The 15,449-nt window shown below is 42.4% G+C and overlaps 1 protein-coding gene across 1 annotated transcript; it reads right to left on the bottom strand.

Moving 5' to 3' along the window:
- Positions 1–871: 871 nt before the first annotated feature.
- dlx3b (distal-less homeobox 3b) lies at positions 872–5,200 on the bottom strand. Its single transcript, XM_080456400.1, has 3 exons — positions 4,638–5,200; positions 3,487–3,671; positions 872–2,458 (listed from the first exon to the last, which is right to left on the bottom strand). Exons 1-3 carry the CDS (start codon positions 4,981–4,983, stop codon positions 2,132–2,134), a joined length of 858 nt encoding a protein of 285 aa, XP_080312526.1. The 5' UTR covers positions 4,984–5,200; the 3' UTR covers positions 872–2,131.
- Between the last annotated feature and the right edge of the window lie 10,249 nt (positions 5,201–15,449).

Here is a 15,449-nt window from a genome sequence, read left to right as displayed (position 1 = left end):
ATGGTCCCCTATATAAACTTTATGATGTGCAGCACGTGCACTATGTGTGACAGTTTTATTAGCATTTTAAATAGATTGTATTTACTTTTTTGAGAAAAATAAATAAATAAATTGGAGAATATTGTATGGCCGAATATCAGTAAATTAATAAACCATAGTGTGCTTGCTACCCTAAACCAAAATTCCCACCAAATTAGGCTACTTGCCTACTTTAGCCTGCGCCACAAAAAAAGGAGTACCTTTGCGTTAAATATCGGCAGTTTTTTTTTCTTTTTAGAGAGAGAGAGAGGGAGAGAGAGAGAAAGAGAGAGAGAGAGAGAGAGAGAGAGAGACAGACAGACGGAGAGAGACAGAGAGAGAGACAGTGACTGTGTGTGTCCCCAGGGTAAACTGACTTCAGAACCCCCTGCACCCCCCAAAACACACACACACACACACACACACACACACACACACACACACACACACACACACACACACACACACACACACACACACACACACACACACACACACACACACACACACACACACACACACACACGCACACACAGAGAGCTGTATTCTTTTCTCGTTATCTGGCAACAGAATACTAATAAAAATCGGGTGACTCCAACATGTCTGCGTCTGTGTGTCGCCTCCTCCTACTACCGCGCTTTGCACGCAGCCCTGCTGCACCACTAATAATCTGTCACACTGAAGAGTCATCTGCTGCTCAACATGACAGTTCAAAAGATAATTGACTCTTATCACTGGACCAAAACTCTTTCTTATAAAGAGAAAACGATAACTAGGCTACTTTAAGTACTTAAAATATTTGGACTGCAAATCAATATTCTAAAGTAGGCTTATTGACTGATTTATTGTTAAGTAAGTTACTAGGCCTATAGTGGATTGAGTGCGATCCTCGTAGACCTCAGTTAATTATAGTCGTGGCTGAGTTATAGGCCTATATAGCCGCACCTAATATTTAAAAAATAAAATTGGTAGACACAATATTCAATTAACACCTTTATTCATTTGACAGAAAGGCAACAAGTGTAATAATTACATGAATATAAAAATGTTTTGGAGGCACCACACAGTGCAGTCTTTCCGTTTCAAACAAAATATTATCATAGTGGTTCTGCTTATAAACACATATTTACAGCCTTCGACATTTTTTATACAAATCGATATAAATATGACCTGAGTTTCTGACGCGCGCTCTGCAAACCCATTATTCGTTGTATTCGAATGGATCACGGATCAACTGTACAGTTTTGTCATTTATTAGTATTTGGTTTTCTTGTTAGACTACTAGGCCTATACTTGTTAAAAACACGGCTTTGCAATAGCCTATTCATTTACAAAAAATATTTTTAAAGGAAATACAACAGAAGCGATAAATAATTTAAAAACCACGCCAGAAGTCCGTTAAATAGACTGCAACAAGTGATTAAAAATCCCTTATGTGCTTTGTGAATTAAAAAAACCCGAGTTTTTGAAACATGCCTGTGTAGAACTACAGGCTCAAGGGAGTCTCAGGGACGCATTGCGCTGAACAATCCAGAACCCAAAAAGATTCATCATGCCATTATGGTCTACCTCAGTGGTTCTCAACCTTTTCAGGCCGCCGACCCCCCAAAATAATCATATTTGAACTGGGGACCCCCTCCCTGACAAGCACTCGGAATGTAGCTGAGGCAATCCATTTTGTTTGACATGGTTCCACAGATAAATATTGTGAAAATAGCAGATCTAAGAGCTCACAACGCCTTGCTGTGAGCTTGTAGATCTGCTATTTAAAAAAAATGTGTCTCTTAGATTATTTGACAATTTGGCCAATGTTTGACCAGTTTTATAATGGAGTTTGTTGATTACTTTTGATGCAGTAATGGTCTTATTTGTTTTCTTTCCTTTTTTAAAAAGGTCTTTAAAGTCCTTAAATTGTCACTTCACTGTCATCTGGGGACCCCCCCCCCCCCAAAAAAAAAATCATGTGGGGACCCCCCCTGGGGGTCCCGACCCACAGGTTGAGAACCACTGGTCTAGCTCTCGGTCCAGTCAACTTTTTTGCTCATAGAGTCAGTGTGGACTGATGTGGAGGGGTCTCGTTTAAAAAAACAAACATCTGGGTGTTCAGTCTTTGTTAATAAACAGCTCCCACACTCTGCTGCGGGACTGGGTGGTGCACGGTGCCCGGGTGCTGTAGGTGCGACCCTTGCTGGTACCAATGGTTGTTATAATCCTCCAGGTAGGGGGGCGACGAGCTGTGGGCGGGCTGCGGGACCTGAGGTCTGCTGACCGGGGTGCTCTGAGGGGTGCTATTGTCCCAGACGGCGGGGGATGGCGGTGAGTTGCAGGCCATGGAGTCGCTGGCGTTGGGACTGTGGTCCAGGGGCATATCGCCGGGCATCTCGCCGTTCTTGTACAGCTTCTTGAACTTGGATCTCCGGTTCTGGAACCAGATCTTGACCTGGACGAAGGGAAGCTCACAGTTAGTATAATGATACAGGAAAAAAATATGAAATGCTTACAAAATAATAGTTACAAAATAATAGCCTATTACGCCTATAGGCTTACATGCAGGTGTAATGGAAAAGTATAGACTATTACTGTATTGAATTTCGAAGAATTGAATACACATGGACCTCAATGGAAACAAGCCGTGCTTTCTTGGGTTTTAATCCTTTTAGCAGACTTTGTATCTGTACTTTCTGTGCTTTTTTTGAAAACTGTTAATAAAGTATTCAATCAATCAATCAATCAATCAATCAATGAAACAGTTTACTACTGTGTTTAGGCTACACTACAGTATAGGCTACCAAAAGTGTCACAATAAATGCATCGTTTATCTAAGAGTCATTAGCAAATAATTGCATGTCTCTTGGATGGGCTGATTGCAAAGAGGGGGCGAACAAGTTTAAAAACAATAACTCACGTGACACTAGAGGCTATAGTGATAAATTATTGACGCAGGTCGAAGGTCAAATGTTAACACCTGCTGGTGTGATGACGTAAAAAGCCTAGATCTGCCCAGAACACAGGAGAATTGCAGACCTACAAGCTCACAGCGCATATTGTGAGCTTCAGTGTTGCCATTTCAGGCTCATTAGGCTATAACTTTGGTCTTCTTTTTCTGTAAAGTTGCTTGTAAAAATTGGTAGTTGCGGGTTGCGGTTTTTTGGCTTGTTTCTAAAGTGTATGCTACTTGCTTATTTTGGCTTGCTTCCCAAAAAAATATTATTATTTAAACCAGAGGTTCTCAATGTTCATGAACATGTTTTGTGCTAGGGAGCATTATTTATGTTGTTAGAAAGTTAATATCCCAAATATTCCACATTTTATTGCAAGAGTTTTAGAAAATTGTGAGCTTGTAGATCGGCTATTTTCGAATTTTCAAATAGCCGATGCATACAGGTTTAAAGTGCTCATGTGGCCTATAGTTGGTGAGCTTGTAGATCTGCTATTCTCAAAGTATATGAATCGGTGCTTAACGTTTACCTGTGTCTGCGTCAGGCCGAGCTGAGCCGCCAGCTCGGCTCTCTCCGGCAGCGCCAGGTACTGGGCTTTCTGGAAGCGCCTCTGCAGTGCGGCGAGCTGGTAGCTGGAGTAGATGGTCCGAGGCTTGCGGATCTTCTTCGGCTTTCCGTTCACCATCCGGACCTCAGGCTCTGGCTCTTCTTTCACTAAAGAAAAAAAAGACAATAGAATATACCAGGCCATTAGTTTTATGTATAGGATCAAAGTTTAAAACTTACAAATAATAATAATTAAAAATGTAGGCTATACTGACATCTCCCTCCCCCAGGACATCAACAATTAATTATGCAGAATGTCCCATTTAACAAGTTTTCAAATGTATAAAATATATGAAAATAGCAGATCTACAAGATCACAATGTGTTGCATGGAGATTCATTGTGAGCTTGTAGATCGGCTATTTTCAAATGGCCGAAATGTAGTTGAAATTGACAATTCATGTCAATCATATACAAACCTTTCCGTCTCTAAATAGTCTGTAGGCTATTTATCAACTATTTAGCATAGTGTTCAAAAGTTAAACGTGTTAAACGCAATATTTCAAATAGCTACCCATAGCCATACAGTATGCGCACACTTTTTTTAAAAGTATGATTTAAATCAGCATTTAAATCCTCACCTATTTGCGAAATGGTTATGTGACTCCCTTTAATAAAAAACATAATGCTTTTATGACTGCTGGCTCATTCCACCATGGGTCCTACATCGCCAGTAAAATTGTCATCATATTGGCTTCTATAGGCTAATTCTTTTTTATTATCAAACATCAAGGCCTAATACATCAGATCGTATATCAACATATCAGTGACATGCCCTGTGTTTAGTGGCAAAACGCAATTCCTTTCTGGGTAAACTCAAATGTTTCAAAGGAAAGAGGTTACATGTCGGTACGTTTTATATTTGAAATATAGACAATCAATAATCTTGTGTTTAGTTGTTGGTTATAGACTCCTTTCTTATCTTGTTGAAACAAAAATAGATCAAATTATAAAACCTTCTCAGGTGGGGTATAGCCTATAATGCAGTAGGCTATGCCTCTAAAAATATATAGTTGTTGACGGTAACATAATTCAACATAATTTTTACAATAAATTAGCCTAATTCAACATGTACCTGAGCATGGAGGCGAAGCCTGCAGATGATCTCTGTTGTAATGTCCATATTGTCTGTAGGAATTCGTGTAGGGATATTCAGTCTTTGTGGGGTAAGGTCCCGTGCCCGCCATCCCGTTCAGATTGAACTGGTGATGGTACGAATTCATGGGCTGCCCGTAGGCTTGACCCTGGTAATATTCGTGATGGCCATGGGCCGTGGTCTGTCCACTGTAGTAGCCCATGTCCGTGACCGAAGACTCGGGGAGGGTGGGAGAATCCTTGGAGGTCGGGTGGCAACTCATAGATCCGGGGAGGTCGGTCAAAATATTCGCAATCTTCTTCTCATAAGTCTGTCCGGCGCTCATTGTGGATAGAAGCCCCTCCACAGGAAGAAAAAACGAAAAAAGTCCACGGTAGAACTCTTTGTTTGCTTCTTAATTGTTTAACAATTGTAGATCAAAATCGCTATGAAACAGCTGCTGTGCGCTGTAGACGCACAGTATACGAAAAAGTATACTTTTCGTATACTATACAAAAGTATACTATTGGGGGTGATAGTCCACTAGTGTCCCAGCAGTAGAAAGTTGGTTGTGGCATCGGATCCCTGAGAAACTATAGTTATAGAGATGTGGGCTGGTTGCTGCCTTCCCATTGGCTCCTGCAGAGACGTTTTTTCTCTCTCTTGCGCCCGAGGCGAAATGGTGGTGCTGGTGAAACCCAGCCTTCAGCCAAAAGTGCCTATACACGCACGACTCTTTGCGCGACACCTTTGGGAATTTTTCTTTTCTTTTTTTTTCTTCTTCATTTAGCCCAGTGGTTCTCAACCTGTGGCTCGGGACCGTCAAAGGGATCCCCAAATGATTTTTTGGGGGGGTCCCCAGATGACAGTAAAGTGACAATTAAGGACTTTTAATACCTAAAACAAAAATAAATGACATGAAAAAAGACCAATACTGCATTGGAAATAGCTGATTCAATTTGGTTTGACTCGGTTCCACAGATCCACATTTGTGAAAATAGCAGATCTACAAGCTCACAACGCAAGGCATTGTGAGCTTAATTGTAGATCTGCTATTTTCACAAATTTGTATCTGGAACCGAGTCAAACCAAAATGAATGCCTCAACTACTATATTAAGGGCTCATCAGGGTGGGGGGTCCCCAGTTCAAATATGATTATTTTTGGGGGTCGCGGCCTGAAACGGTTGAGAACCACTGTTCTACCAGTACCAGCCACATGACCTAATCGTGATGTAGCCACTAGCCAGGCCGTCTCTCCCTAATGTTTTTATGCAATGTTTTCTTAACAGTAGCTAGAACACCCACTTATTCACCCCATTCAAGCACTGCCAGTCGGGCACCTATGCACAGGCATTCAATTGTCATTCATAGACGCGCCGTCGGACAGTGAAAGAGATCGAAGCGATAGTGGGAATCGTTCCATTGATATTGCCTTTGGGGAAAATTCTTCTGTATAGGCTAGTGTCCTCTGTGTGTGTGTGTGTGTGTGTGTGTGTGTGTGTGTGTGTGTGTGTGTGTGTGTGTGTGTGTGTGTGTGTGTGTGCACACGTGCGTGTGCGTGTGGCGCACGAGCAAACTGACCAACAGTAGCCTATCAGTAAACTACAATAGGCCTACCTCCTGTCTAAAGATAACCAAATCTGAGGGAAATGTCTTGAAAGTAGGCTATATAATTTAATTTGGAACGAATGTTATTTTGCATGAAGTAGACCTATAGTGTGCACATTCTGAAGAGGTTCACCTTCTATGGACAGGTGTGCTTCATTTTGAATCTGAAGGAAACATGCAGATGTAATAGTTTTACTGAACAAACAGATATTGTGCATAATACCGATTATGTTTTAACAGCTTTTTTTCCTTCTGCTCACAGTGGTAAAAGCGTGGTAAGCACTGCCCCCTGGCGGATGACATCAAGACTGTTGAAATGTCTGACTACAAAATATACGCTTATATGGTGTACGAATAGTGTTTTCTTTTACCCCTTCACTTCAAAATGTTTTCCACTTGTCATCTGTGACCAGATATATCCTTTGTATGTAGCATTGTAACGATTCAGATACATTTTTAACAGCTCAGTAAACACTGTTGTTAATATGCTATGATATACTGCCCCCCTCGGGCATGTTTTGTGTATGACCACAAGTTGGTCAAATTGGTCTTCGATAGCACCTTGAGAGAGAGAGAGAGAGAGAGAGAGAGAGAGAGAGAGAGAGAGAGAGAGAGAGAGAGAGAGAGAGAGAGAGAGAGAGAGAGAGAGAGAGAGAGAGAGAGAGAGAGAGAGAGAGAGAGAGAGAGAGAGAGAGCATGCAGACAGCTGCAGCCTTATGTGATGCTCTTACCAGGTGAACTTGCTGTATGTTTATAAATAAGCCATAAGATAAGTCAAAGGGGAAAAAAATTAAGAAACAAAGGTAACTATGGGTCATCATAACTGTGTACATAGACTAACAACATGGAACCAAGTAAATGCATGGATCCCAGCAGAATTAGAGTAGAGTATCCCAAAACAAACTTGTAAGGCTACTTCTTGGCCTCAATCACAGAACCCATCTAACCCCTGCTCATTTTGCTAGGATTGGATGGCTTAGGGTTGAGGACAGAGTACAGCAACTTGCTATGGGCCTGGTCTTCAAGATACACCACAACATTGGGATCCCCCTGTATTTGTCAAAATACTTCCAAAATGTTAATGCAGTCCATGATCATAACACCAGAGGCAGCTCCACGGATCATGTTCAACCCAGATTTGGCTCAACTAAGGGTATGAACTCGTTCTCATGCTATTCAACAAAAATGTGGAATGCCCTACCAAAAGGAGTAAAGGAGTGTAAAACCCTACTCACTTTCAAAACTGCCCTAAAGATACACCTTCAGGAGGCTGCAATTCGAAAATGGCCCCTGTCTAAGTCTTAACCTACCCCCCCCTACCCCCCCCCCCCCTCCTTCATTTTCCTCTTTTGTATATATATATATATATATATATATATATATTTTTTTTTTTTTCTCTCGTCATACCAGTAACCTGAAAGCTGATTGTATGACATTCTGTATAGTAGTGTGTATATCTGCCTGCCTCTTATATTTCATCATGATTTGTGTGCATGGGGTTCTCATCTTAAACAAGCTTAGTGCTTAATGAGGGTTTCCAGTTTAGTAGACCTTGTATTGTGAATTTGTACTTCCATGTACTGTTATGTACTGTCATGTACTATTCTCATGTCTTTCTAAAAAACTACATCAATCAATCAATCAGTAGACAGAACTTCAAGCATACAGTAGGACATACAGTAGGCAGTAGCCTACATACAGCTGGTGTGCAATGTGTATTATATTCAATCATGTGAACAAGTTTGAATTATATTGAGTATTATTCAACACACATTGCTGCACAACAGTAAGTGCCACCGGTAATATATCTTTACACTATAACAATATAGTTTTCAGTCGTGTTGAAGGGGAGGGAATGTTGAATTTGACTTTCTGTGTGAGATTTTTTGCTCAAATCTTTCCATTTATACAATGAATTCATGAATCCACATTTGTAAGTAAAAGATAAATTTCAATGGAAAAAAAAAATATATAGATATAGATATATAGACATTAGAATAGATTATTGGATTAGATTAATCACCACCCATCTAATGTAGTTGTAGTGACACCCATAGTTGAGCCTGCTGGAGGTGTCGTTACTAATTCAACCTACACATACAGTACAGTAGTCTAGTAGGATCATCAACTAGTCAGAATGCCAGGTGTTCTTGTGCTCATGGTAAATAAATTCTGCATTTCTATAGTAACTTTATCCAAAGCGCTTTACAATGTACATTCAGCCTTTCATACACATTCACAAACGGGTGGTGGAGGCAAGAATGCAAGGCACCAACCTGTTCATCGAGAGTTGCTAGGGGTTCAACCTCAGTGTCTTGCTTAAGGACAGTTCTACACAAAGCCAGGAGGAGCAGGAGCCGGAGACCTTCCGGCTCCCAGACGGCTACTCAACGGACAAGGCTACTGCCGGGTCTGCCGCCCAGTCAGTTATAGTACACGTTAAGATAAGATAACATGAGATAAATCTTTTGTGATCCCTGGAGGGAAATTCAGGTGTCATAGCAGGAACTAGACTGGACTACATTAGACTCTGCTTAGATACTGCATAGACACCTGGACTGGGTCTCTTTCTCTGTTAATAGAGAAAATTGCAGATCTACAAGATCGTATGTCTAGATATGTTTCCATCGTCATTTTCAGTTGATTCATGTTCATATTGCTCTTTTAGAAAGTTTTAAAAAGAAAACATCTTTGAAATATTTTGCTAAATTTCACCTGTAATGACATGCCGAAAATAGGGTTTCCAGGGTTAATATGTTTAACATCAGTCCTCTCATAAAATAACTGCATCACACCTCCTGGACAAGGGTTCCTACCCAGTGAGACAGCCAGGCCATACTGAAGGAGGAAGCAAGCCTTGTGATATTGACTGTGTGGCATACACTAAACTTTAGTGACTAAAGGACCTGTTTAGGTGCTCCATTGCTACCGGTGGCTCTGGTGGCACGTACATGATGCTGACAGATGAAGTGGAAGTGACTGCAGAGACTGAAAGGATAGAAGAATACAGGGTTGTGCAGTCCGTCCGGTCTTATTTCTTTCTTTCTTTCTTCGCTTAAACAGAGCCGGGTCATGGAGGTAACAGTTCCAGCAGAGAATCCCAGACTTCCCTTCCCAGGCCACATTAGCCACTTACAGTTGGGTGATTGTTCCATGGCCAGCGTGGAGACATAATCTCCCCATTTGACCCAACAGTCTTTTAAAGTGCGGGTTTTAGATTTGAAAACATTTGGGTAATAGCAGCAGCAGGGCAAAGGGAATATTATTTAGACAAAAGAATTACCAGAAAACATTCCTAAAATAAATCTTAAATAAAAATTTGGAGGACCGGCGGGCGGGGCCAGACCTCATCGTCACGCTCATGTCAATATGACTCAGTCCTAACAACCATATAAGGAGTGTGTTGTCTAACCTCAATCATGGCATCGGGTGCAAACAAATCAGTTAGCTTCATATATGGGCACAAAAGAGGGCATGCCCACATATGGGCATCTGATGACATCAGCGATCTCCATATATGAACATAAAAGGGACCAGGACTGACAGATACAGAGATCCAGTTGTCCAGAGCCACAGATCAGACCTCTATGCCCAAATATGGTCATGTGCATATGGGACCGACCGACTTCATATAATATGCTGCCCATTCCAATATATGGGCATATACTAATGACCTCAGAGATCTCCATATATGAACATAAAAGGGACCAGGACTGACAGATACAGAGATCCAGTTGTCCAGAGCCACAGATCAGACCTCTATGCCCAAATATGGTCATGTGCATATGGGACACACATCCCACACACATCGGCAAGGACTCGAGGGAGTGCGGTGCCCGCCGTCGAGTAGTTCGGATATCCAGTTGTCCAGAACCGCCGATCCAACCAATATGCCCATTCCAATATATGGGCATATACTAATGACCTCAGAGATCTCCATATATCGGCATAGAAGGGACACAGACAGACGGGCACAACGTGTACCCGACACTATATGACTCGACATATTGGTCGGATCGGCGGTGCAACATGGGTGTGAGGGCCGCATAGCCAAACTCTAGATGTAAATCTCTAGTATTAAAAAATGGCTAAGATTTAGCTATTTTGTTGCCAATTTTTAAGAGCTCTTTTAAAAGTACACAGAAATGCACTTGTTTTTAGTGCGTTAGGCAAATTGTCTCATTGCACTGCTGCGCTATACAAGAAGCTGTTCTTGTTTTTGAATTTAAAAGGAACAAAATTTGTTGAACTGCCTCGGGTGGAGTACCTGTGAGTCTTACCTAATAGTGCAAAGTAATTAATCAGATACTTTAGGACCTTATTTGTTACTATTTTAAAACTGAGCAGTATTTTCATATATACTGTGCGCTTCTCTACTGTTAACCAGTTTAGTTGTGGATGAACCTTGAGGATGACCCTGATTACCATAGTTTGTTTGCAGTTTGTCTGTCTGCAGTTTGTTTTTTTAGCAACTGTGAGAGGCCGGTACACCAGGAGGTGGCAATGTAGTCAAAGTGACTTTGGACCAGTGCCCCAGCCAAGATGTGAATTGTTGATTCATCAAAAAATAAATAATGGGAGAGTGTAGACTAGAGGGGAAACCAAGGGCAGAGGGGGCACACATGTGAGACGTGATGCCGGGAGGCAGTTTCAAACCCAGGTCCTCACAACTCACAAGAGAGGGGTACGTGTATCTGGTTAGTGCTCTAACTGTCAGGGTTGGTAACCCTCAAAAATACAAAAGGGGTGGAAGCTCAGATGCAGAGGAAACCAGTTGTACCTGTAAAGTATTATCAAGAACTCAGCACCAAATGAAAGACAAACAGGGTTTAAATACAAACAAATCAAGGCAATGACACTGAAACAAAACTCAGGTGTGGTGGTTAACAAGGGGGTGTGGTAGGTAACAAGGAGGCGGCCCAGGCGGGGAAAACAAAACACAAATGCAAGGCCAAAACAATGTCCAAAATGGCCACCAGAGGGGTACCACAAACCCAAACCATGACACTAACTCAGTGTTTCCCAAACAGTGGGTCGGGACCCATTTGTGGGTTGCGGACCCATTTTAATGGGTTGCGAGTAATCCTTTTTCTTTTAACACACAAGTTTTCATTAACACATTTTTTTTCTCCAAAAGAAGACATAAAATGTCTCTTTTGGGTCTCGAGCTAAAATGTTTGGGAATCACTGCTCTGGTAACTGGTTGAACTACCAGGCACCCCTTAACCTGGTATCTCTGCTGTTGTAGAATCATTTAGGGTTTTCTATCCGTTACAGCGTGGTTCTTAAAGAGGGGTACAGAGAACCCCAGGGGTATTTGAGGGGGTTCCAGGGGGTCTCCAGCAAAATAAGGAACAGTTTACTGTTACCGCTTAAGCCCTATTTCATACTTTGAGAAATGTTCAAAAATAGCAAAGAGAACTGATGCAACTTGTTGTGAGCTTGTAGATCGGATATTTTTTGCTATTTCTGAACATTAGGCCCGTTGTCAGAGTACCCGTTGTATTTAGTGCAGTTCACATTATCATAGTACTTGGAGGCCAGTCTATGATGTTAGTACTATGATGTAATAACGATGACGTCAGGGATCTCCACAAGTAGTAGGTCGAATATGCTTATTGTCTGTATCAGCGGGAGGGCAGAGGTTTATCCCTGTTTCACAATGCGCTAGACCCCTGGGGGATGGATTGCTGAGGTGGAGCGCAACACCTACCATCAGCCATCAGCTCTCAGTACTTATCGCACAACTTGGGGTACTTGACAGGAAATGAGAACCACTGTGCACCTCTGGGTCTCTGTAGACGGAGACACTGAACGCAGACAAGTAATGATTAGGATCATTACTCATTACATGAGTAGGATAAGTTTGCATGTTACGTTTATGTAATTATTTAGTTGACACTCTTGTCCACCTACAATGAGTGAGAAGGTAGGCATTTTAGTGTCTTGATCAAAAGAAATTGTGCACATTTCCATACAAAAGCCTTTTGTAGAACAGACCTGTGGATGATCAAATTGTTGTCTTGACTAGTTCTAGTCATAATATAGTGTGGCATCAGTGTCACACTTTGACAGACTACTTACTGCCTAACTAAGTAGGGACACAGACTCATGTTGCATGTGAAATTCTGTGACAGCAGAGGTCGCTGTTTCTATAATTTTGGAAAACTTGTGCTTTGATGTTGCATACAGGTGGAAGGAGAGCAGGAGGACATCTGAAGATTTTGGTTAGAGTTTGGGGATTATTTACTGCAGTTACAGCCAGGTTTCTTCCTATAATATCTTGTTTTCAATGAAATTCTTCACTAACCACTGGTCCAAATGAATACACAGAGCTGAACCAAATGATATTGTATTTTAATCAACCATCCAGCAGAGGGTGCACACTCACAGTCAAATTGAGAAGGCCTCTATAGCCTTCTCTCTCTCTCTCTCTCTCTCTCTCTCTCTCTCTCTCCTCTCTCCTTCTCTCATCTCTCCTCTCTCTCTCTCTCTCTCTCTCTCTCTCTCTCTCTCTCTCTCTCTCTCTCTCATCTCTCTCTCTCTCTCTCTCTCTCCATCCCTCCCCTCCACGTTTGTGTGCGTATGTTCAGGTTCCGGTACCCAGCATTCCCTCTCTCTTTTTCCTCCCCAATCCCTCTCTCTCTCTCTCGTTCTCTCTTGAGCGCTGTCTGACATCACACACAAGCGAAACGGTTGCCTAACAACGGTAACAACTGCCCAGATTAACGGTTGTCTAATCTGGCCAGACACACCCGCGTGGTAGCTCCATGTATGGTCATGTGACGTCAGACGTAACAGGACCAGTGCTTAATGCCATTTGCACTGATGTCAGGAATGGCCATATTTGGGCATAATCCACCGGCCCATCCACCGTGCCTAACATGGTCGATTTACACTGACGTCGCGTCGGGCATGTCCATATTTGGGGATAATCCCCCCGCCCACCGCAGACAATTTGACTTTTTTATAGATTGACAATGTCAATGACATTACAGATGTTACTTCCTCTCACAAGGGACTCGAAAGGCGAATGTGGGACAGCAAACACCCAACACTTGTACAGTACAATGTACAGTAGGCTATGTATGTATGTACTGTATGTGTACGGTATGTATTGTATTATGTATGTATGTATGTATGTATGTATGTATGTATGTATGTATGTATGCATGCATGCATGCATGCATGCATGCATGCATGCATGTATGTATGTTTAAAATAGTCTGGGGAGGGGAGAGTTTGGAACCCTGAGTAGGGGGCAAACAGGGCCAAGTGAACCCAATAAAGTTCCTGGACAGCCTTCCAGTAAAACCTTGAGTTCCACTGTAACCTGATATGGCTTTGTGGAAGTGTTTTGTACTTCTCTAATGCAAGGTGTAAAAGTGGAACTGGAACAGCTGGCTGGTTTCCAAACCAAGACAAAAGCTCAGGCATTGTGCTGAAAAGAATCCGCAATTACCGACAAAATAGGGTTATGTCCGATGATCGCTGCTGGGGTAGGAAAAGCTTTACTTTCTCTGTACTGAACTTTACAAATGGAGCTATTTTCGCTCCAGGAGAGTAATTTTCCCTTAATGTTAACCTTCTCAAATCTTACAAAGAGCCAGCTGTGTGATTAAGGAAGCCCCCTTAGGCCAAAAAGGGCGATAGTAATGGCAGTGACCCTTAGAATTGTGGTTTGCAGTTCCCACAGCACCCCTGGTAAGATGATAATGGTCACATTTATCACAAAGATGGCAGTGCTTGAAGTCATCAACGTAGTTATTTTCTCCACCACTCCCTTCCAGCTCATCTGTTATATTTATTTCACTTGTTCAAAGAATCTGCATTCCGCTGTTATCTTTGTTGTATTGTGCCTCAGAGGGTACAGTGTATTATTAACCCATTAGGTGGACTGAACTATGTGTTAGAATAACACAGGGTTATTGTGGGGGAGCTAGACAAGTGTTTGTAGGCATGAGTGAAAGAGTGCATGTGCGTGTATAAACATGATTGACAAGGGAAAACGTGTGCTGTACACGCAAACGCATGCCCAACACACACTGCTGGCTGCATAGATAGGGACCGCTACTAAAACACACAGAAAGTACACACAAACCTACAAAAACTCCTACCAACATAACAAAACACATTTACTCCCACACACACACACACACACACACACACGCGCACACACGCACGCACACACACACACACATGCACACACCACAAGGGATGTTTAGAATTTAATTAAGAAGGAACTGCAACACCACAACAACAAGCCTCACTCATGGCTTCCTACGCCCCCGCAAACCGTCAACACAATTTAATTTCCCTTTGAAAAACTTCAAGGCTGCACGGAGCTCCTCTGGATAATGAAGCGCCACTGGCTACTTTGTCCTGATCTGATTGAACGACTGGACTGCGCAGGGAGTCAGGGCGCTCTGATGAGTCTATTAACTCTATTAGCGTTCTTTCACTCCCTCTCCACAGTCACACACCCTCCTTCCCTCTCACTGTCTCTGTCTCCCCATCTTCAATACTCATTAGAGATGAAAAACAAAATGGCATTGGGTCCAGGACATTGAGTCACTGCTCAGCATGAGTCAATGTTTCAAGACAGAGGATGTCTTAAGCTTGTAATCTTCCCTTTGTAAGCTAACATCATGGGGAATGAAAGCCGTTGGGGGAATGGCTAGGTATACTGTCTGCCTCTTCTCAACAAATGTTTCCAGAAATCTATGGAATCTATGAGTGATGCACTATCCAAATACTGACTCACTGACTGCTGGTCAATGTACAGTACGACACAAGGCTGTCAGTAACTAGACTGTAATTAGTGTGGACTAACTTCCAATGGAACTTGGCCAGAAATTCAACACTCACATCTCTCGTAGGTATGTATGTAGGGACTGGACTTGGTTATGCATTGGTCCGGGACAACATCTGCACAAACCTCCCAGTAGTGTTGTAAGCTGGCTGAAGCCCAGACTCAACTACATGGAAGCAAGGCCACACTTTTTACTACCTGTTGCACACCAGCACACCGGTCTTTATACTGTATGTGTGTGTAGTTCCTGTGAGTGAGTGAGTGAGTGAGTGAGTGAGTGAGTGAGTGAGTGAGTGACTGAGTGACTGAGTGAGTGGGCGAGCGTGCGTGCATGCATGCGTGTGTGTTTGTGTGTTTGGGGGGGGGGAGGTCCAGGTAACGAAAGGGTTAT

This window comes from Gymnoscopelus braueri, assembly GCF_963280865.1.
Source record: "Gymnoscopelus braueri genome assembly, chromosome: 17".
Classification (NCBI taxonomy): Eukaryota; Metazoa; Chordata; class Actinopteri; order Myctophiformes; family Myctophidae; genus Gymnoscopelus; species Gymnoscopelus braueri.
This window is presented reverse-complemented; position numbering and strand designations above follow the sequence as displayed.

What these genes read in the sequence shown, in the direction of transcription:
- dlx3b (XM_080456400.1), bottom strand. Translation starts at nt 4,983, where the DNA reads ATGAGCGCCGGACAGACTTATGAGAAGAAGATTGCGAATATTTTGACC. An exon ending in GGCTTCGCCTCCATGCTCAG is followed by an intron (nt 3,672 to 4,637) that starts GTACATGTTGAA and finishes TTTTTTCTTTAG; the next exon opens with TGAAAGAAGAGCCAGAGCCT. An exon ending in TCGGCCTGACGCAGACACAG is followed by an intron (nt 2,459 to 3,486) that starts GTAAACGTTAAG and finishes CCCTTCGTCCAG; the next exon opens with GTCAAGATCTGGTTCCAGAA.